Consider the following 23,235-nt stretch of genomic DNA (forward strand, 5'->3'; position numbering starts at 1 on the left):
CTGGACCCATCTGGGTCTGTCCAGGTGACTCCTTTCCAACCCAGGGAGGCTTCTGAACACAGAATCTAACTGGCTGCAAAAGTTCAGCCATTTAATAACAACAGCTCCCCACCCTTATTCCACAACAGCACCCTGAGAATTATGGGCACGGCTGTGTAGGAGGCTGTGGAAAGCCAAACAAAATGAGGATGTCAGTCAGACTCCTGGAGGAAGAGGCCTCTTTGTCCAGACACCGGCACGAACTTCATGGGAAGCTAGGACTGGCCACACACGACCAAAGTATGAGGGTGCTGGGCTGGTGCTCAGGTGCGTGTGCATCCCACTAGCTGCTGCCATGTCCAGCTCCCAGTGAGGATGTCCAACTCCCAGGGAGGAATGGCTGGAGCTCACACAGGCCTTGTCTTCTTGGCCTTTTTCTCAGACCTCACAGCGTCATCATGGGCCTTCCTTTTCTCCGCCAGCTTGTTGGCCTGTGAGAAGGAAGGAGAACTCAGTATAGGATCAAGAGTAAGCAGAGAGGGATGGATCTCTTCTCTTACGGGGGCTTCCCTTAGCAGAGTTTCTAGAAAAGCTAACAAGCAAATAACCAGAGACCCCAACTTGTACCTCACCTCAGGGTGAAAGAACAGAAGCCCTATAATTGCCCATATAGCACATTTTACGGTCCACAAAATCTCCAGCTTGGAGATTCTAGATCGACTCTTGCACAAATACCACTCAAACCTTTACTGAAAGCTAGCAGAGAGGGCACAAAGAGGAGACTCCTTCCAGGACCACAGGTAATGCCACTCTGGAGGCCTCAGTACACAATTGCTTTGCTTTTTTCTTCTTTTCCTGCCTGCCCCTCGTCAATTCTGTGATCAAACCCAGGGACTTGTGAATGCTAAGCAAGTGCTCAAGCACCAAATAAACCCCCAAATAACACAAACTAAACAAGCACACAGGAGCTTAAGAAAGATTTCCTGAGTCTGCTGGGCTAGGTTCATCCTCAGGACAGCTATGGGTAAGCATGGGGAACTAGCTATGCTGCTTAGTGGTGGGGCCTCTCTTAGATGAGTGAGGCCTTGGGTTCTATTCCCAGCTGTGTAAATCCAAACCAAGCTCACAAAACTCCAAAGAAAACAGGCCTTGGCCAATTGGGCCAGGTTAGCTCAACAGTGCAGATGTGTGGTGGCCTCGTCAGAGAGCAAAAACTTACCTCTCGGATTTTGCGCCGTTTGCCAAACATGATCTTTTGGTAGAGGTACTTCTCCCGCTTTTTCATCATCATGATGGCCAGGCGCTTGGCCTCACTTTCCTCCTCCTGGGCCAGTCGCTGCTTGTCTTCCAGTTTCACGGTACCGGCCACCACCTGGGGCTTCTGGGGAAACAATGCAGCTGCATGAGCACTTGGCCTTGTGGGTAACTGGGCTGCTTCCCAGGCAGAGCTTTGTCCAGTGCTTCCCTACCTTCCCTTCCAGACGCTGGTGCTCCAAGGCTGACAGGTGCGCCTCCTCCTCCTTCTCTGAATCAGCTTCCACATCTTCCTCCTCCTCATTTTCCCCCTCATCACCATCACCTTCATTGTCATCATCTTCATCGTCCTCATCCTCATCTTCCTCTTTCAAGTCTCCTACAGACAAAACTTGTGCATTTCAAGGCAGCTCAAGGATGCTCCCCCAATGGCCCCCAACAGCTTTCACAGCCCCAGCTGAGCGGTCTTCAAATTAAACACCCTTGCTACCCATGCAAACACTGACAACACTGGGTCATTCTGCTCAGCTACTCCAAACATCAATAGCAGACTAACACTGCAAATGCTTGAAAGGCTGAGGGCTTTCTGTTCCAGCTGTACTTTTCTCTGGAGCCTGCCAACTCTGTAGCCAAGGGAAATGGCCAGCTTGGGCACAGGAGTCAGGGCCACCAGAGGAGCCTGTCCAAACTGCTACCCATCCTTGCCCAGCTCACCAGGGTCTTCTCCCCGCTGCAGAGCCAGCAGCTTCAGCTTCTCAGGGGGAATGTAATCTCCTTCCTTTTCAGATACGAAGGGTGAAAGGTGTGGTGGCAGCTGCACCCCAGGGAAGTACTCTGCCACAGGGAGGAGGAGCCGGGCATTCACACAGTCAAACACCCACTGGGGCTGTACGTAGTACCTGGGGCAGAGTGGTCAGCAAAGTCAGGTCATAAGGGAATAACCAGAGGTACCACTGCATCACCAGGGCCTAGGAACCCCCAACCCCCACCCCCAGAGGGCATATGAGGGCTTTTAGAGTCTACCTGCCAATGACGGGGGTTTGCTGCCCAGGTCGGTCAACAATCTGGTGGGTGATGCAGGAGTCTGTGATGTCATAGGTGGCTCCAATGCACAAAGACTTGTCCCAGGATACATCCCCACCAAAACTCCTACAGGTACGCAGAAAACCCGAAAGCTTTTTAGGCATGAGCTGCCTGCCCTGGAAGCATCCCTGGACTTACTAGCCACAAACCTACCCTTCCAGGAAGTGCCTTACCCACCCCAGAGCCTCCTGTCTGGGATGACATCTGCAGTCCTGGTCCAGAAAGGACTCAGCTAAGACACAACAGCAGCTCTCCCCTTAGCTGAGTGCTCTGGAGGTGTCTGCCTGTAGGCTCTGCACACACTGCTTTGTGAGGAGTAGAGACACCCTCATGATGTTACCAATACATTTCTAGGCTAGGATAGAGACCAAACTACTGTTCAATCACAACTATGGGCTAGTTAAAGGCCTCCCCACCTGATGATGAAGGCCAATGCTTCACGGGGCACCTCTCGGTTCAGGAAGAACTTTAGGCCTTCAAAGAGTTTCTTGTGCTTTTCCTGTGCCTCCAGCTCTTTCCTGCGACCTTCCTCCTGTGCTGTCATCTCCTGCAGGGAAAGGGCCAAGTGTCACACCACCAGGCCATCCAGCTCCACCAGAAGGAAGGGACTGGCAGATCCCAGATTCTAGGTGATGCCCCCCACCCCCAGCCCCGTCTCATCCCATGTACTCCTGGAAGGCAGCACCGTGCTGACTCACCCCATCAACAGGAAACTCATCGGCCTCAGCCTCCTCTGTAGTAGGCACCACCACTCGGGCCAGGCTGGCACTGAGGGCTGCTAGTTTCTGCAGGTGGGAAGCAGAGCTGCAAGGTGGCCTGCTTGCAGGTGGGGAACCTCATCTGGGTGTGGGATAGGCTGGAGAGCAAAAACAGCTCCAGGCCTCATCTGGGTCAGTCATAAAAGTAAGTCCTAGAATCACCCACCTGGCCAATTCACTTACTATTCATGGGGCAGAATGGTGTAGGGCCAGTGCTCCTGAAGCCCATCTTACCTCCATAGAGCTCTCGGAGTCCAGAGCATATGTGTCCTCGCTGACCTTTGCCTCTGCCTGGGCCTGACCTTCAAGCTGGGAAGAGGGAAGAGTACACCTACAGCCCCTTGCCTCAGTATAGGGGTAGGAGGGCTAGATCCAAACTCAGTGAGAAGGTGTTAGGGCTCTACCTTGGGTGGGTAGTGAAGGTTAAGTGATTGGTAGAGGCGGAAGTTGACAAAGCCCAGGAGAGTGGTATAGAACTCAGTGAAGGTGGCCATGACCCTGTAGTCCACGTCTGTAGGATGCTGGAGGAATAAGGAGACAGACACATCAGCAGTGTTAGCATAGGGGTGGAGGTAGGTATTATGCCCACAAACCCACAGGCATCTTAAACACAAGGGAGGCTCGCCAAAGGCTATGGGTACATGGAAACCAGTGACAGGTTCCCATGTGGTAAAGGGACGCCAGGACAGAGACATGGGGAACTGGTCCCCAGTGCTCCATTGCAGTCTGCCCTGCCTCTTTCTGGTCCCGGCTCTCCCACTCCTCCTTCAGTTATCAGTGGGACCTAGACAGAGCACACACCTTGACCATCACCCATCCCAGCATGAGCCTAAGTTCTGCTTCAGGGCAACTGGGAGCACTGAGGCAGCCTTCCCAGGGTCCAGCAAGGCCTATGTGTGTAGCTCATGGTCCATAGTCCAGAAGAGGTGATGACTTCTACTGGCTGAGGTGCCTTGGAAAGCCAAGTGTGGCTAGACATAATAGGTCCACCCACACCCTGCAGAGTGTGTGATGAAGCTCAGAGTTTAGCATTTCCATCTGAGACCCAGTCTAGGGCCTGAAACTATGTTGGAACAGAGGTAGACCACCTTTCCAACCTGCCATCCAGCAGGCAGAAAAGTGAATGGCTTCCCTCTGCCATTACCACAAGGAGCTGATCTACAGACTGGCTCAAGTGTCTCAACTCTGGAATGGTCCCACCCTCTAAAGTCAGAAAGGCCTACCCAAGAGCCCCACCACGTCCTGCTAACCACCAGGAAACACTTTAAGACATGTCAAAATTGATAATAATCACAACATCCCCTCAGCTCGGGGCACCCACAACTCTGAGCTAGTTTTCCATCTTGCTACCAGGCAGCAGTCTATGCCACCAGGCTTTTCCTGATAGGTACTGGAGCACAAACTTCATTTTCCATAATAATGAGCAGGGTAGGTACATTCTGCCCTCACCACCACCATTACCCCAAGACCCACTGCTGTATGCCTAGTATCGGCTGCCCAGGGGAGGGGCACATGAGGGTCCTTGCTACAACTACCCTCTGCTGAGAGGAAGCAGTTGGCAGCAAGCTGGGAGGAAGGAGGCATGGGCAGACCGTGCCCTTCCCCCAGGGCCAGCTGTGTGGAGGATGGCCCTCACAGGGCCCTATTCACCACCCCAAGAACACACAAAGAGCAGTCTGAGAAGCATGGGGGTTCGACATCAGAAGGAAGGAAAGACAGAAAGGACCAAAGAAGTTAGGCAGGAAGGAGGAGGAGCAGGAAAGGAAGGGCCATGTACACTGGCTCCCCAAGCCTGCCTCAAGGAACTGGAAAAGGGATGAACAAATTCCAAGGCCACCTCTTATTCACCGACAGAAGTCCCACTACCAGTGCACCACAGACACGGCAGGTTCCAGTCTTGGGCACCCCTGTAGCCCACTGAGCACAGAGCCTCAGCTCTCTCTGACAGATATTCTCTATTCAAGGTACCAATCCCTGCTTAATGAACAGGAGGAAATGAGGGAATGAAGATCAAGTACAGCTCACAGACCGACAATTCAGGGGCAAGCCCAGCTAGGACTGACCTGCTAGGGACTGGGAGCTAGCAAGGCTTCCATGGAAAACCAGACTCCTCTTAGCAGAGGCCTAGGAACAATCCTAAGCACTTATAGATAAGCCAATAAAAGTCAGTGCCTGTGCTAAGTGCTCTCTTGTGCTCCCTTCCCTGGAGTAACCAGGGCTCCAGGCTGTGGGGGATGGGCAGAGAGGACACCTGACCCAGGTGGCAGCTGTACAAAACACTGGGTATACACAGCCCCTGGAGCTATCCTTACTGCCTATTCAATCACAAAGGCAGCTACCCATTCAGTGCCAGGTCCTTTCAAGACTTCTTTCCCCTGAGAAGATGAGAATGCTATTAACTGAGGCAGAAGGGTGAAGGACCATGCTCAAGATCACCTAGCACAGTGGTTCTCAATTTGACTTGCCTAAGGCCATCTGCACATCAGATATTTACATTATGATTCATAATAGTAGCAAAATTATTCATGAAGTAGCCACAAAAATAACTTTATGGCCGGGAGTCACACAACATGAGGAACTGTATTAAGGGGCTGCAGCATTAGGAAGGCTGAGAATCACACTCTAGCAGAAGTGCTGGAATGGGGTAAGCTTATTTAGGATTAGCCTGTGGGTCGGAGTGAACATTTGACACTGAGAATTCTATGACTGATCCAGCACTACTGACTGACTGGGCTGTAAAGCACATATCCTACCCTGTCCCCCCGGCGCCCCAGTCCCCACTCCTGCACAGCAGCCAACAACCAAGAACCCAGCAAGGGCTGGACTCCAAAGACAGCACCCACCCACATCTTTTAGGAACAAGCACAGCCCCTCTCCCCCCAAGGCACACTTACATCATGGGAGAAAGCATAGGGTGCAATCCATACGATGGGTTGGCCCAGCACCTCAGCCTGATAGTAAATGCCTTTGATGGACAGGAAGACCTGGGGGATGGGGGGAGACAGTATGAAAACCAAGGGCTAACCAGAGGACCAGGGATCCCAGGAGAGCCTTAGCCCACCTTGCGCAGGGCTCGGGCAGCAATGACATAGTGCAGGAACTCCACAGTGAGTCGGCGACACAACTGAATGGTCTGCACATGGCACTTCCCTGTCCGTGGGAAAGTGGAGAAGAGGAAGCACATTGACAGGGCATCATCAAGGTCTCTCAGCGCATCGATAAATGTGGGGTACCTGTAAGGTGGTGAGAGCAGTGCCCATGAGTTCATTCTGTTGGGCTCCAAGGGTCTCTACCCACTTTGCCTCATTCCAGCAGCTACCCCAGAGGCCCTGACACCCAAGCCAGGCACTGACCAGTGGTAGCAACAACTTCCCCAAGTTGACCCCGCACCTGGAAACAACTCTATAGTGACTGAAGAACTGGATACTCCCAGGGAACTCTGATCACCTCAGAGATAGCACGGAACCCTGGACCACTTGTTACCTTTTTGTGAATGAGGGGACACCAAACTGTGGTTCTCTGACTCTCTTTCAAAGTGGAATCTTCAAAGACACACAAGAAAAAGGGAAAACGGGAAGCTGGACTAGTGGGCCAGGAAGAAGAGTAGGGTTGCTTTCCCAGCAGCACCTGCACCTGGGTGTGGCTACAGGTCACCTGAGTGGGTCTTGTCTTCCTATTCCTTAGCACCCAGATCTGTGTAATTGACAGAACCAATGTAAAATATGATATAGATATGAATAATTTGCATTAGTATGGATTTTAAGGTCAATTTTGTTATATGTATATGTATTTCTGATCTTGATTAAGGTATTGTGATTATATATTTCATTTAAAAATGTAATGTATAATTAGAAATATAGGTTAATGGATAATCATCGATAATAGTCAAGCTTGTAGTCATGTTAGATTTTCTAGATATGTAGAGATATATTTCAGTTAAATAGACATTCTTCATATCTTTCAAAGACTACAGAATACAGCATTTTAAATGTTTTAATAACTTAGGGTTTTTCATGACAATGAGACACGTCTGCTCCTGGCAGCACCAATCTACTTCAAGAGGAAGATGGGCATTGAAGAGGTTCCTTATGGAGTTTGATAGCCATTTGGGCAAGAAACTGCTCTTGCCTGGACTGTTGCATGAACTAAACACGAAGAACCCGCAGAGAGAGGACTGCTGAACTTGCCTAAAGGTGAGACGGTCTTTCAGGGTTCCTGATTCATGAAAAAGTCGGCGAGACATTCTACAGGACACAGAAGATAGTGACTAAACTGCCTTTAAAATTTCCTGCTTCGGGACTGGAGAGATGGCTTAGAGGTTAAGAGCATTGCCTGCTCTTCCAAAGGTTCTGAGTTCAATTCTCAGCAACCACACAGTGGCTCACAACCATCTATAATGGGGTCTGGTGCCCTCTTCTGGCCTTCAGGCATACACACAGACAGAATATTGTATACATAATAAATAAATATTTTTTGAAAAAATTTCCTGCTTCATGGAAATGTCTGCTGAATACTATGGGCCTGAAGGCTGAAGATGGATGCCCCAACGGTACAAAAGAACTTTGGGTGACTGTACAGGCAGCAAGATGTCTCTGTCATTTCTAGAGTTTTGGAAGTTGCTTATTTCTTGTTTAATTAGATAATATTATATCCTTCTGGAGTCTTTGATGGAGTTGAAGAATGGATAGTTATTGTTTTCCTTAGTCATGATAAAATATAGATATTATAACTGTAATTCTTGCTTTATAACTGTTTTGCTATATGTAATTTTACTATGTTAAAATGAAAGCCTTCTTTTTTGTTTAAACAGAAAAAGGGGAAATGATGGAGGAGGGTCATCTGTCTATGTGTTACTTTCATTGGTTAATAAAAAAACTGCCTTGGCCCTTTGATAGGACAGAAAATTAGGTAGGCGGAGTAGACAGAACAGAATGCTGGGAGGAAGAAGGCAGTGAGGCAGTCGCCATGACTCTCCTCTCCGAGACAGAAGCAGGTTAGGATCTTTCCCGATAAGCCACCACCTCATGGTGCTACACAGATTACTAAATATGGGTTAAAGCAAGATGTGAGAATTAGCCAATAAGAGGCTGAAACTAATGGGCCAGGCAGTATTTAAAAGAATACAGTTTCCGTGTAATTATTTTGGGGTAAGCTAGCCGGGATCTGGGTGGGAACGCAGCCCGCCGCTCCTCCTACAAAAACGCTGGCACAGGGACTCTGTTCAGGTAGAATAATTTCCAGGAACCCCATGGTAAATGAGGAAGAGGTCAAAGTGTCACTTGGTTAAGAGTCACCACTGCCTTTGTTTCCAAACGGAGGGACAAAAGTGTAGGACAAAGTGAAGACACTGAGCCACAAGTCTTGATATGTAGACTCTAGTCCCGTTCTGAGCTGCAACCCTAACTGGATCACAGGCCTCTTCTAGCTCCAACTTTATCTAGAAAATGACACCGCTGGACAAAATGCTGACTTAAAATAGTGGTATCTTTAGGTGTTGGCACACGCTTTTAATCCCAGCACTTGGGAGGCAGAGGCTGGTAGATCTCGAGTTCAAGGCCAGCCTGGTCTACAAAGTGAGTTCCAGGACAGGCTCCAAAGCTACACAGAGAAACACTGTCTTGGGGTTTAAAAAAAAAAAGATTATGTTTAACCAGATCTAGTGGTACATACCTGTAATCCTAGCCAGCACTTGGGAGGCTGACCTTATTTCAAAAAAAAATCAAACTAAAATCAACCAAACCAAGTCACCCATGCATCTACGTCTTATGGTTCTAAACACCCTGAGTATGGCTACATCTGCAGGGGTTTCAGTTCCCCTCCTCCAGCCAGGCTGCCCTAGACCTGCAGGACATCTCAACCACATTCCAGGAAGCTTCATTTGAAGAAAAGGGTCTGCCAGGAGTGGTGGTGCACACCTTTAATCCTAGCATTTGGAAGGCAGAAGCAGGACCTCTGCGAGTTTGAGGCTAGCCTGTCCTAGGGAATTCCAGGACAGCCAGAGCTATGGTGAGAGCTTGTCTCCAAAAACTATAAAAATCTGAGCAGTGGTAGTGCACGCCTTTAATCCCAACATTCAGGAAGCAGAGGCAGGCAGATCTCAGTGACTTTGGGGCCAGCATGGTCTACAGAGCGAGTTCCGGAACAGCCAGGGCTACACAAAACAAAAAGGATGACAATGATGATGATCTGCCTTATCATAAAGAGCTCTGAAGGGCACACGACTACAAGCGGTTGACGCCCCAGACAGAACTGTTTACTGCAATTGAGTTGAGAGGTCTCAGATCAGCAAAAACAGGCTAAGATGAAGGGAAGCCTAGCATGGACTTAGCAAGTGATGGGACAGCTGTCTAGGTTCCCGAGACAGAGGTCAGGATCTTCCCCCACTCTCCTTGGTGCCTCAGTTTCCTAACTTTCTAATCTGGAGGACAAACACACACCTTTTCTGGACAATTAGGTTTTCCATAAGCTTTGGTTCTGGCTGAGGAGACCAGATGCTATTTCCTTTATGAATGAATCCAAGGTCAAGGCTCTTCCATAATCCAGGAAGTTATGACCCATCATCATTTTGGAACTGAGCACGCCTAGACCTTCATTCTATAAAACGGACACTAGCATAGGGTTCTACACTTAATCAATTCCAGGCAAAAAGTGTCCTGATATGCAGGAACTATTATGAACACTGAAGACTACTTAGCAGCAAATGCTGACTTCTAGTCATTAGATACCAAACATTCCATCCAAACTGTAGAAGCTACAAGGGTCTTCAGGCATTTGCCAATTCCCCTGAAGAGGCAAGATTCGCTGATTAGCCAGTGAAGGGGAGGGACTTTCTGAGAAGGTTGAGTGAGGAATAGTCAAGACCAGAAGTATGTTACCATGCCTTCTAAGTCTGTAGTATGAGAACTCATGGCTCTGGCTTTCCTATCATGGGGGCTTTGAACTTGCTGCTGTCTCTGTTCATAATGTGCTCTCCTGGTTGGCTCAAACAGGTCCTTTTCCAGAGGTCCCTCTGGGCATGCAATCAATGTAACCTAGTTCTCTGCATACTGCCTTACAGCCTTTACTGTACCCAGTGCAACTTATAATCCCGACACTCATGTGCCAGCTTGGTTTTCGGTCTAACCCTCTAAAAGGACATGCACTCTGCCAGTCAAGTCTTTCCTTGTCCCATTGCATCCCAGGCACTAGGATGGCACTCAGCAGCAACTGCAGCACGCTGAGGAGCACGGCTTACCGCTCCTTGACGATGTGGTCAAGTTTGTAGTTGGGTTTGTTGTCCTTCAGGCGCTCCACAGCATTCCACTCACTCTTCCCATAGGCCTTGCGCAGCTTCCGAACAAACACCTGGAAGGGAGCAGGAGCCATGATGCTGTGGCACGGGCTTCCGAGCAGCTCCTCCGTGGAGAGTGAATACACGGGACAGGGGTTGTCTCAGTGTCTTCTGAAACTAGCCACTGCTATTGCCCGTGCCATCAGGCCCCTCAGACCAAGCTTTGCCAAATAGCCAAGTCCATGGAGCCCCAGATCCATGATAATGACCAGAGGTAGCCCAGGGCCCCCTCTGATGTTGCACAGGTTGCTGACACCACATGTCCACCTAGAAGAGCCCTGTTTTGCACAGAGGTAGATCATGGCTGGAAGGGCTCGCTTTTGTCACCAACTCCTATAGACAGCCCCCAAAGCTAGTTGTTGACCTCTATGAAAAACAAGCTACCCAGAAAAAAATTAACTGAAATAAACTTTAAGGCCACACCTTCCAGACCAACAAATGCTCAAAACCAGTCCCAGGGCTCCTGAGAAGCCCAAACAGTATGTGGGATTATAAACAGCTGGTCTTGGACACACTTCCTACCACTTGCCCACTTCTAGCATTGTTTGATGTAGCTGCTGCCCAGTCTCCTGATGACCACTAGGTGGCGCCCACTCCTCAAAAAAACCTGTTTCCAGCCAGAGGTAGCAGTTTAATTCCACATGATGGAAATAGGTTTCTGCTGTCCCTGTGGCATTTAGCATTAATGTTTCTCTATGAATGGAACTGAAGCCCAGGTGCCCTGGGAGCAATCCCACAAAGACTAGGAGGGCTTGGGAGCAGAAAAGGCACCAAAAGCTCCTGACATGGTACCATTTCTGCCTTGGGGGCAAATAGTCATAATCTTGGGTGGGGGAGCAGAATTGGTTAACAGGTCTGGTGGAAATGATTTTTAGGCAGTCCATCTGAGACATCCTTTTGAAGTAGAAAGACCTCCCCTTCTCTACAGGAATGGCCCTGAGTGGATCAAGAACCTGTCTAAGCTCAGTGAGTTACAAAGCTGCAAACACAAGAAAGAACCAAGGCCTCACCTTGTACTCTCGGAACTTGTTGACGATGGGTTCATGGAGGAGGAATTTAATATCTTTGATGAGGTAAAATGTTCGGGCTGCTGTGGAGCCCTTGTTTACTTTCTTCTTATGCTTGGGCTCATGGGGGTAAATGCCTTTCAGGATGCACAGCCGCCTGGAAGACAAGCCACCGTTAAACCAGCAAAGGGCAGAACACTGGCCACAGCTCGCTAGAAAGCAAGCGTGACCAGGAAGCATGGGAGTTGGGGCTTCACCTCAAGTGAGTCTGGTGGTCACAAGTTCCTAAACACACAGTGCAAGAAGACATCAGAGGCGTGTCAGTGGGAGCAGACAGAACACCCACAAAGGCTGGCAGCCACCTAAACCAGGATGCCATACTAAGAAATCAACACTTCAAACACATTAGAGGGCTGCGCATTCTAAGAGGGACAGCCAAGTAAGAACACTTGTTCTCCTGGCACCCAGGAGACTGAGGCAGGAGAAACATATGTTTGAGGCTAGTCCGGACTATGGACATTTGTCTCAAACAAGAAGAAAAAACTGGCTTGGGGATATAGCTCAGTGGCAGAGTGCTTGAGTAGCATGTGTGAGGCCCTTGGTTCAATAACAGTCCTGCAAAAAACAAACAAAACCAAAGCAAAAACAAAAACTCTTCAAATCAGTAACAAAAGCCTGTAACCACCACACCCCGCCCCACAACAGAATGCACACAGAGAGTAAAGGTTGCAGCAGTCAAGATTAGCCTGATGGAGGACCCACAGGCTGCAGAGACATCTGGACTTGATTCTACAAGGAGAGCCCTCAGCTGTAGGACTCAAGAAAGCCTTCTATCAGAAGGGAAACGGTAAAGAGCAATGACCAGGCAGCTGGATCTGAAGAGCCAGTTCTCAGACGGCAGCTGACAAAGCACAGCTCCCTAGCAAAGTGAGGTGAGGAAGAGGAGGAACATTACAGGACAGCTGGGATGGCTCAAGTAAGGCCAGGAGTTTTCTCTGCGCATTTATGTCATTACCCAGGCTCCTCTCCAACCTCACCTGAAATCAGGCAGGCTCAGCTGCAGCTTCTTCCGGGCTTTATTTCGGGTGATATAGTTGGTGGCAGAGCCTCGTTCATACTTAGGGAGGAAAAAAATTCTGTTAGTGCAACAGCAGTGAGTGACACCCAACTCTGGGAAAAGGGAATTCTAGAGACAGCTAAGTGGGCAGGTGGCAGAGACAGATTTCCGGGACGAGGACTGCTGTAGGGAGTGAAATGGCCCGCCCAAAGGAGCTCTGTGCTGTCCCTGAATGCGCGCATCCACGTGATGCTGGGGTCTTGATCTACCCAGCACAGCTCTACATCCTGTCTAACATAAGGTGATTCCAGTGTATTTCACTCAGTCCCCACAAGCCTGTGGAATAAGGGCCATCGGAATGCCCATTTCCAGCTAAGAAACAAGCTCAGTGCAACTGCCCATTCAAGCCACACAGCTTACAAGCTTGGGTTAGGTCTCCAAACCCAGATCTGAGTCCAGAGCCTGCATGCCTAACTAATCCTCTGTTTATAATCTTATTTGTCCCTGTTTAATCACCAGCCTTTTCATACGGACCCACGGCAACCATTTATACCCCCCACAACGGCATAAAATGTTACTACTACAGACTAACAGAGTATGTTCCTTGGGAGGTAGACGAAAACCACTGTAACATCTAAGATATCCCCTAGCCATTTTTCCCTCCCTCAGGGGTAACACTACTCTAACTGGAAATGCTTGTCTTAAGCCACACACCATTGCCCAGCACCCTCACCCCCTTCATTCACCAGAAAGCAACCATGTTCAAAGCATTAAGCTAGATGCTATGAGGGTAAGGAAGACAACAGGCCTGACTTCTACTTGCCTCCAAGCAGCAGGCAGTCTTGTCAAATCATCTGGATTATCTGCGTTAAGAAGCTGCCTCTCATACACATCAGTGCTAAAGAGAAGTGGCATCCTATTCCAAACAGCCTAAAATACTAACCACCTGTGTCCACTCCAAAAAAAAAGAGAGAGAGAGAGAGAGAGGAGGAGGAGAGGAGGAGGAGGAGGAGGAGGAGGAGGAGGAGGAGAAGGAGAAGGAGAAGGAGAAGAAGAAGAAGAAGAAGAAGAAGAAGAAGAAGAAGAAGAAGAAGAAGAAGAAGAAGAAGAAGAAGAAGAAGAAGAAACTTCTGAACCTAGGTCTAGATCTAAGGAGTCAGTGTCCCCTGAACTACCTATGTTATAAACAACCCCACAGACATGAAACACACTAGTCAATTGGGAATAGGCCTATGATAAGTCTTGGAGGAGCCAAAGATAAGGCTCACAGTCTTCATTCAATGTTTTCCATGGAGGCCAGTGAGATGGCTCAGCAGGTAAAAGCACTTGCCACCAATCCCGATGAGCACACACAGTGGAAGAAGAGAACAGTCTCCTACACGTTGTCCTCTAACTTTCATATGTGCACTTGGGGGCACACACATACATACACACAAAGTAAGTATATGTAAAAAGGAAAAGTATTTCCCACTGAGCCAGCCACGGTGGTGAACACCTAAATTCCAGTACTCAGAAAGAAGAAACAGGAGGAAAATGAGTTTCAGGCCAGCCTGTGGTATACACTGAGAGCTTGTCTCACTACTAACTCCAGTGCTAGAAAACAAAGTGTTTCCCATTTCCTGTGCCACATGGATCTCGTTACTGTGCACTGCCATTTTAAACATTAAACCTGGTTCACATGGTGATTTAACTTTTTGGATTAGGGTGTATGTGTTGGACAGTACAACATTTTTCTAAACACCTTACAATGAATAAGACAAATCATTCCCACAACAGATAATTTGGCCTCAAGAGTCAAAACTGTTCTGGAACCCAGTGTAGGATGTTACAGCTTGCTAAGACATCTCTACTTGCATCTTAAGTACAGGCTTCCCTTTTTATTTTGAGACAAGGTCTCACTTTGTAGGCCTGGCTGGCCTAGAATTTGCAATTAGACCAGGCTAGCCTCAAACTCATGGAGATTTGCCTGCCTCTGCCTCCAGAGTCAAGTTTTGCTTCTTATAGTTTGTAGCTCCAAATGGCTAGGCTAGCACTTGCTGGATGTTTAAGAAAGTGTTAGATTAAAACAAATTTGGATCTTTTTTCAGGGTCTAGCCTAGGAAATGGATGGAACTTAAAAAACAACAACAACAACAAAAACCAAGCATACTTAAAGGAGGTAAACCAGACCCAGAAAGACAAACATCACATAGTCTCTCTCCTTGGGGGCTGCTGGCCCTACACCTTCAGATCTGAGTACATATCCTGGAGTAACTGCAGAAACCAGGAAAGTAAAAAAAAAAGACCAGTGGGGTGGGGTGGAGTGGGGGTGCACAAGAGAGAAGGGAATATCAGGGAACAAGTGATCAGATAAAGGTAAATGGGACAAATGGGGTGGGGGTTCTATATTAGGGAGTGGGGAGATAGATGCAGAAGGAGAGGAGGGTAAAATAACAGTAAGGATGTCTGATAAAGTCCTAAGGGACTCTTTACAAACAACACAAAACAATAATAGAGGTTAAACCTGTGTCTAAATATACACATATCATTTAAATGAAATTCTCTCATCTGGGCTGACAATTCTCCCTCTAAGAGTCAAAGACCACCCAACAAAAACCCCAACCCCAGGCACGAGAAGTCTTTTTTGAAGTTTGTTGGTCACATTGTTCAAGTGACTTCCAAAACATTACAGGCTTTTGTTGTTGCGTTTGGTTACAGACATGAGATGGAAATAAGTCCCCACTGTTGAAAACACCGCCCACTTCAGATGCAGGGATCAGACATCATTGAGCCGAAACTGACCTGAACGTCTACTCCCCGAGGACTAGCTTCCATGGTACCAAAAGTCATGCAAGCTTCTACAGGAGGGAAGCGACCAACAGTCCTCCCCAGCTATTCTATTCAGGAACCACAAAGGCAATCAGCATGGCATGACAACCCGAAGGGTGCAGTGGTGGATGAACACCACGGAGTAATTGACAGTTTTCTAACTGGACCTCAGACCCTCTAACACAGGGAAATCATGCCCGGTACTGGAAACCTTGCCAACTATTTGGGGCTAGTAAAGCCACCGATCCTGAAAAATAACCTACAACTGCAATACTAAAGTTGATTTCCTAAACCAGCATAACCCCTAACTACAACTACAAAACAACCCCCAGACCTAAGTAAGGCTCAGGGATCATTGTGGAAGAAGGAATGGAAAAATTCTAAGAGCTAGAGAATCAGGGCAGTTGTTGAGCCTGTGTCCCTAGGAATGTCAGAAGCTATACCCATAGCCTCACCAACATGCCCAAATGAGCAGAACAAGGACAGCAGACTTGCCAATGTGGATAGAAGACAACCCAAGAGATCTCAGCCCCACACAAAGAACTGCAGGCAACTAAGGAGTGCTGAGAGCACACCAGTTAGCTACCAATACCAAATGGTCAGCCCTGAAAATATACACGCACTGACATGTATGTACGTACCAACAATTACTAAAAAAAAAAAGAGGGGGGAGGTATGATTTTGAAAGAGCAAGCGGGAGTACATGGGAAGGTTGGAGGGCAAGAAAGGGAAGGGAGAAATAATGCAATTATATTACAGCCTCAAGAATAATTAAAAATCACAACATAACAGATCGGTATCAGAAACTTGCAAGTCAAAGGAAAGACTAGATCCCACCTCATCTTCCCCATCCTGGAGTCCCTTCACGCCCAGGTATTCTCCACACAGAAGCAAGAATACTCAGATCAAGTCACTTTCTTTAGTTGTCTTCTCCGCTCAGAATAACCCTAAGCCACACATGACATAGCCCCCAACATCACCTAGATGGGAACTCATTTATTCACTGTCTCACAGTCAGGTTGATGTCGTTCCAAAACCCTGCACACAGCCAGCCTTTCCTGCCTACTGGTCTTGGCATTTAGCTTCCACTGTGGCTTCCTTCACTAAGTATGTCTGAAGGAGAAAAGGAAAATAGCAGGTATTATCATTGGCAAGCTTACTTACACAGGTTACAGAGAAATAAGAAACTCTGTCTCTGCTAGGTAGTGGTGATACACGCCTTTAATCCCAGCGATCGGGAGGCAGAGGCAAGCGGATCTCTGGGAGTTCCAGCCTGGTTACAGAGCAAGTTCCAGGACCGTCAGAGCTACACAGAGAAACCCTGTCTTGAACAAACAAAACAAAAAACTATCTTTGATCTGGAACAAAGCTAAAACTGAACTATTTTGTAAACCTGCTCACCGTTTCCCTCTTTTCTGAAAGAAACACACACACACACACACACACACACACACACACACACACACATCTGCTTTTCACCGATTTTCTCTCGGACAGCAAATTCTGTTTGCTAAAGGTAAAATTGTCTTAACCAGAAACCTGCAAATTTCAGTTTCTGTAAAACTTGCTTAGCTCTGAAGTCTCGTTTGGTCTAAGGAGTCACCCTAAAATAGAGACTGTGACAATACAATACCTAACCCTATAAACAATGAAACACTTCTGCCGGAACCTGGGCCTCATTAAGCTACGGCTGTGGGGGTGGGGGTGTCACAGCAGCACGATGTCTTAAGTTTACTGTTCATCTGAGCGCAGCACGATGTCTTAAGTTTACTGTTCATCTGAGCGCCGAGAACTTCTCGTCGGGAAAGGTGGAGGCCACCCCAAGCCTGACGTCCATACCCCACACACACCTTAAGTGTTCTGACAGTCCAGATTTCCACTGAAATGCTGTCAGAAGAGAACCTCCGAAACAACACTAATCGGATTGAGTCTGTTGTTACTCTCCATCTTACTGCTAGCACCTCGTTAGCTTCCTTTAGCGCGCACTTAACAATCCTTGGCCACTTTATTTTTGTCCAACGGGAAATGTGACTCCGGGAAAGCGGGAGCCCCAGCTGATTGCTTACTTCTCAGTCCCCAGTGCCCAGAACCGGGCTTGGCTCAAAGGAAAAAGTCCTAAGCCGTAATGATAACCTTCACGTCTCGTGGCTCACTCTTTTAACTGCAGTTTGGCGGCTCAGCCGTCTCAACTCTTTCCACTGGGAGCACACGTTTCCCCGGCCTCCAGTGGCCTGCGCGCAGCAGTCCCACCCCGGCGGCCATCTCCTGATCTCTCGGTCCCCAGCGGCCAGCGAGAGTGACAAGACCGAGGTCCTACCACCGCAGGAATCACTTACCTTCTTCTTCTCCAGACCTCCCATAGCTCCAAGTTAAGGGACCCCCGAAAGCCGCGCGCACAGGCAGAGCCACTTCCTCGCGCACGTGCCCTACCTAGGACCCCGAAGGACCCCACACCGCCAGTTCCGGGCTGCCCGAATATATGCCTGGGCGAGTGCAGAAAACGCTAGGCTTCTGACGATCTCTTTATTTACGACAAAACTTTCTAAAGCTCAATCATTGGGGTTGTTCTTTCTGTACTTTTCTTATCTGCCAACTCTATGTAGAAAAATTAAAACCAGCGTGGAAATTTAGGTAGTTTTATGACCACCCTAAGGACGGTTGCTTGGCAACGTGAGAGCCGCATTGCATTTCGGGATAGAGCAGGACCGAAGGCTGGGAGACCGCCCCGGAGCCTTCTGGGTTGCTGAAGGAACCGCTTTTTATTTCTTTTTATTTTATTTTTTTAATATTTATTATGTATACAATATTCTGTAGACCAGAAGAAGACACCTCATTACAGATGGTTGTGAGCCACTATGTGGTTGCCGGGAATTGAACTCAGGACCTTTGGAAGAGCAGGCAATGCTCTTAACCACTGAGCCATCTCTCCAGCCCCCCCCCCCCCCCCCCCCCCCCCCCCCCGGAACCGCTTTTTAGTAGGCGAGAGCAGAGTTGACTTGTCGTGGCAACGGTTGCTAGGCGTTGTAAAACCGGGCTGGTCAGGCTTTACCTTGTTCCTGAAGTTCAGTTGCTCCTAGTTTGTGTATTCAAGTTAGGATAAGATAAAACAAAGGCCTACCTTTTTTTTTTTTTTTAAACTACGTAGGGCAGAGAGATTTGAAGAACCACTTAAATTTGGGGGAATGGGTTAAAGCAGAAGAGGTAGGTCTCTGAGTTCAAGGCCAGCCAGATCTATGTTGTGAGTTCCAGTACATTGAAGGCTACAGAAAGCGACTTTATCTAAAAAACAAAACAGAAAAACAACAAAAAGAAAAATAATGGAAGGCTCAAGGTGATGGTGGAAGCCTGTAATCCCAGCACACAGGAGTCTGTGGCTGGGAAATTACAAATTCTAGTCTCAAAACAACAAAGACAAGTAAAGTACACAAAGCAGGGCTAGGGTGATGACCAGTGGACAGAATTCCTGACATGCAATAAGGACCTGCGCTCAGATATGCAACACACACATAGAAGTTGCAGTGACAGCCGGGCAGTGGTGGTGCACACCTTTAATCTCAGCACTAGGGAGATAGAGGCCGGTGAATCTCTTGAGTTTTAGGTCTTGAGTTTTAGGACAACATGGTCTACTGAGCCAGTTCTAGGACAGCCAGGGCTACAAAGAGAAACTTTGTCTCAGAAAAACAAGAAACAAAAGGAAAAACAACAGCTACAAATCCTTGCAGGGACAGTGAGGGCCTGGAATGCCAGGTCTGATGGGATGGAGTGGAGATTCGGTAACCATGGGATTAGCGGATCCCTTAAATTTACTGACCAGTCAGCCTAGCATAACAAAATCTAGTAGCTCTAGGTTTAGTGAGGAATTCTGTTTTCTTTATTTCATTGTTTTTATGAGACAGGGTTTCTATATAACAGCCCTAGCTGTCCTGGAACTCACTCTGTAGACCAGGCTGGCCCAAATTCAGAGATCTACCTGCCTCTGCCTCCTGAGAGCTGGGAATAAAGGTGTGTGCCACCACTGCCCAGCCTTGGAATTCTGTTTTTTTTTTATATTTATTTATTAATTATGTATACAATATTCTGTCTGTGTGTATGCCTGCAGGCCAGAAGAGGGCACCAGACCTCATTACAGATGGTTGTGAGTCACCATGTGGTTGCTGGGAATTGAACTCAGGACCTTTGAGAGAGCAGGCAATGCTCTTAACCTCTGAGCCATCTCTCCAGCCCCGGAATTCTGTTTTCAAAAAAGAAAAAACATCTGGGCGGTGATGGCACCCACCTTTAATCCTAGCACTCGGTAGGCAGAGGCAGATGAATCTCTGTGAATTCAAAGCCAGCCTGATCTACAAAATGAGTTCCAGGACAACCAGAGCTACACAGGGAAACCTTATCTGGAATAAACAAGAAAACACCCAAACATTCAACGTTAAGACACACCTGAACTTATAGGTACACACACCCAGATGAACACTCTTAGTGGGACATCTCTGAGGGGAACAGGTATCCTAGCAGTTGGGAGCCAAGGAACACCACAAAGTCACACCACACAATAAACATTCATAGAAAAGATGTATTGGGAAAGACACGAGAGTGAGTGGACACTTCCACTTGGGAGAGAAGCAGCAAAGCACTGAGCAGGAGGCAGGCTTTATACAGGGTTTCTTGGAGGGGAGGGAGGGCTTTTCAGGGTGGGGTTGGTGGGATTCTGTGGCCTGATGTTGTTGTTTTTTCTTTGTAGGTGGAATTTGGATATTTGCCTCTTGTGGGGCTGTTAGAGTAGTCTAGGGGGCAGTGCCTTGCCTCTTGTACCTCAAGGGGCTTACAAGCACTACACGGGCATACAACACACACACCTAAAGTTGAGCAGAGTAAGATATCCATGGAATATTTCTAAATGTATATTTAACACATCTGAGCTTAAATACAAGCTAAACAATGAAGTTCTGTGTTGGGACTGAGGGCACGGCTCTGTAAGATAAAGCACTTGAGTGCAATCATGAGGGCTCATTTGGATCATCGGAGCTATGTAGAGCTGAATCTATAATTCCAGGCCTCCTATAATAGATAGGAGCCAGAGGCTGGAAAGCTCACAGGACAGCTAGGGTATGCATCAGTGAACAAGACACTCTGCCTCAAGCAGTGGAAGGTGAAGACAGATACCTGTTGGGAAATATTATTTTTAGGTGTGTTACTTTTGTTTATGCTGCATTTGATTAACTGTGAAGCTGTGATTCTTTGCCTGTCTAAAACCCCTGAGGGGCCTAATAAAGAGATGAATGGCCAGTAGCGAGGCAAGAGCAAGGATAGGCCAGGCTAGCAGGCAGAGAGGATAAACAGGAGAACTGAAGGGAACAAGGAGTGGAGGATGGATGTCAGGGGTCAACCACCCAGCCAGCCACGGAGTAAGAGTGAATGTAAGATATGTACAGAAGTAAGAAAGATAAAAGCCCAGAGGGAAAATGTAGATGGGATAATATAAGGTAAGAAAAGCTGGCTAGCAACAAACCAAGCTAATGCCAGCTATTAATAACTAAGAATAAGCCCTGTGTGTGCTTTATTTGGGAGCTGGGTGATAGGCCGCTCAAAAAAAAAAAAAATCAGTAAAACATCACACAACGGATACCTGAAGTTGTCATCTGCTCTCCACACTCATGCCAGGGCACATATGCGCCTGCACGCACACACAAGCACACACTACACATACACAGTATACACACACATATAAAAAAGACAATTTCCATGTTGTTTTCCTTAAGGAACAATTGCAAGATTCATATATTCACACCTGCTTTAGGTGGTGGTTATGTGTGTGCAATACAGAAATATAGACTCATTTGTGTCTTTTCATAGTGGCAAAATTTATTTAATAATAATTTCACAAGTATTTCAGTTGCTTTGACTACAACGTATCAAACTGGTTCCAATTTTGTTTCCTGGCTGGCCATTGGCAATCACCAAGAAAGGCTACAAGACAGATGACGTCTATGCCAACCCCTCTACAAGGGAACAGCCCTGAGACTGGATGAGACAGGATAAGTCTTGTTGGCTGTGAGTACTTATGACAATTTGCTTATGCAGTACAGATAGACTTAGAAACTTAATGGATGCCTTTCTCAAACATAGAGAAGAAAATCATCTTTAACTGATGTGTGCACACTGCACATTCCATGCTTTTGTTAACACATATATACATGCTACCTTTAAGAGTTTGTGTGTTTTCAGAACAAAAGGACCAGACACCAATGAAGACAAGACGCCCAGATGATCAACCTCTCAGAATGCCTCTGTTGCAGTTTTCTCAAAACTCTCCATCCAGAACAACTTCAAAGCAGCTAAAAAGAAAGCCTATAGACTACCCCAGCCAGGTCTTCTGATAAACCCTGCACTTTTCTGTCACACAGAGACTAGACAGCAAACAAATGGCTAGTTCTCCCAGAACTTGACCATTATCGCAATTTTTTCAGGGTCCCCTAAAGATGCCATTGCCCTCCAGATGTAACAGGCTTTCTTGGACCACCAGCCCCCGTCATGACACAAAGACATATTACTAGTTATGAGTGCTTGGCCTTATCTTATGCTGTCCCACTAGCTCTTATAACTTAATTCTTTTCATCTACGTTGTGTCTTGGGGCTTTTAACCTTTCTATCATCCTGTGTGTCCTACCCCATGTCTGACTGGCTGGCAGCTGGCTAGCTGCCTGGCCTAGGGCATCTTTCTCCTTTTCTCCCTCATTCTCTATTCTCTCTTCTCTTTCTCTCTTGAGCCTAGATTCCTTCTCCTACTCCTTCCTCTCTTTGCCTGCCTGTCCTGCCTATCCCTCTATTACCTAGCTACCTAATGTTCATCTTTTTATTAGACCAATCAGGTGCCTTAGGCAGACAAGGTAAAACAGCGACCCATCTTTACATAATGAAACAAATGCAGTGTGAACAAGTTGTACAGATTGGCAAATAGGACACGAGGGAAGTCAACTGTCAAACTTTGCCAAGAGAAGGTAGGCAAGTCATTAAAAATTCCTGCTTCACAGAAAAGTCTGTCAGATACTCTAGGTCTGTAGGCTGAAGATAGATGCTCCAACATTGCAGAGGAACCTTGGGTAACTGTCCAGGCAGTCAACTGTCTCTGTCAATTCTATAGTTTTGTAAGTTGCTTGGTCTGCACTTTCTGTTTACTCGGGCAATTGTTTATTCTTCTTAGGTCTCTGATGAGGTTGAAGACTAGGTAGCTATAGTTTTACTGTTTACTGTATTACCATATTCAAAAAAGAAACTCACAAAAGAGATTTAAAGTTTATAAGGTTGAGAGACATAAAATCTTAAGTTGTTTATCCCAGAAAATGTTTTAAAATCTAAAATTATATTTATAGGTTGATAATACAAGATATGATAGAAAGTGACTTAGGTACAAAACTTTGGACTCATCAAAATAGGATAGATAATAGAGTACTGTCTCTAAATTTGCCAAATATAAATGAAATGGACTTTGTGAATGAAATTCTTACCTGATAATTGTTCTATTGTATATTTTTACTATGTTAGAGTTCCTTTTTATTTAGACAAAAAAAGAAGGAAATGTTGCAAGATATTTTATCAGACTGTGTGAAGATGTGTTTCTGTCCTTCCTTGCCTGTTTACGGCAACTTCTGATAGGTTTAATAAAAAGCTGAGTGGCCAATACCTAGGATAGGCAGAGGAGAGGATAGGCAGGACTTCTGGGCAGGGATAGGCATTCTGGAAAGAATCTGAGGTGGGGGTTTTCATCAGTGAGACACAGAGGTGAACGTGTATTATGGAAGAGAGGTAATGAGCCACGTGGAAGAACGTAGATTAATATAAATGTGTTCATTTAAGTTATAAGAGCTAGTAGGGGACAAGCCTAAGCTAAGGCCAAGCTTTCATAATTAATTAAAAGTCTCCATGTAATTATTCAGGAGCTGGTGGTCCAAAGAAAGATTGGCTATA

At 47.0% G+C, this 23,235-nt stretch overlaps 1 protein-coding gene across 1 annotated transcript; it reads right to left on the reverse strand.

Annotated features, from left to right (window-relative positions):
* Positions 1-64: 64 nt before the first annotated feature.
* Positions 65-17,760, reverse strand: Pes1 (pescadillo ribosomal biogenesis factor 1). The gene is made up of 15 exons (XM_048449957.3): positions 17,613-17,760; positions 12,449-12,528; positions 11,415-11,568; positions 10,309-10,418; positions 6,136-6,307; positions 5,969-6,058; positions 3,479-3,595; positions 3,309-3,383; positions 3,015-3,101; positions 2,733-2,863; positions 2,257-2,382; positions 1,948-2,132; positions 1,449-1,612; positions 1,199-1,360; positions 65-470 (listed from the first exon to the last, which is right to left on the reverse strand). The coding sequence occupies exons 1-15, from the start codon at positions 17,634-17,636 to the stop codon at positions 387-389; spliced, it is 1,761 nt and encodes a 586-aa protein (XP_048305914.1). The 5' UTR covers positions 17,637-17,760; the 3' UTR covers positions 65-386.
* Positions 17,761-23,235: the final 5,475 nt, after the last annotated feature.

Source organism: Myodes glareolus, chromosome 8 (assembly GCF_982192425.1).
Source record: "Myodes glareolus chromosome 8, mMyoGla1.1, whole genome shotgun sequence".
NCBI classification, from domain to species: Eukaryota; Metazoa; Chordata; class Mammalia; order Rodentia; family Cricetidae; genus Myodes; species Myodes glareolus.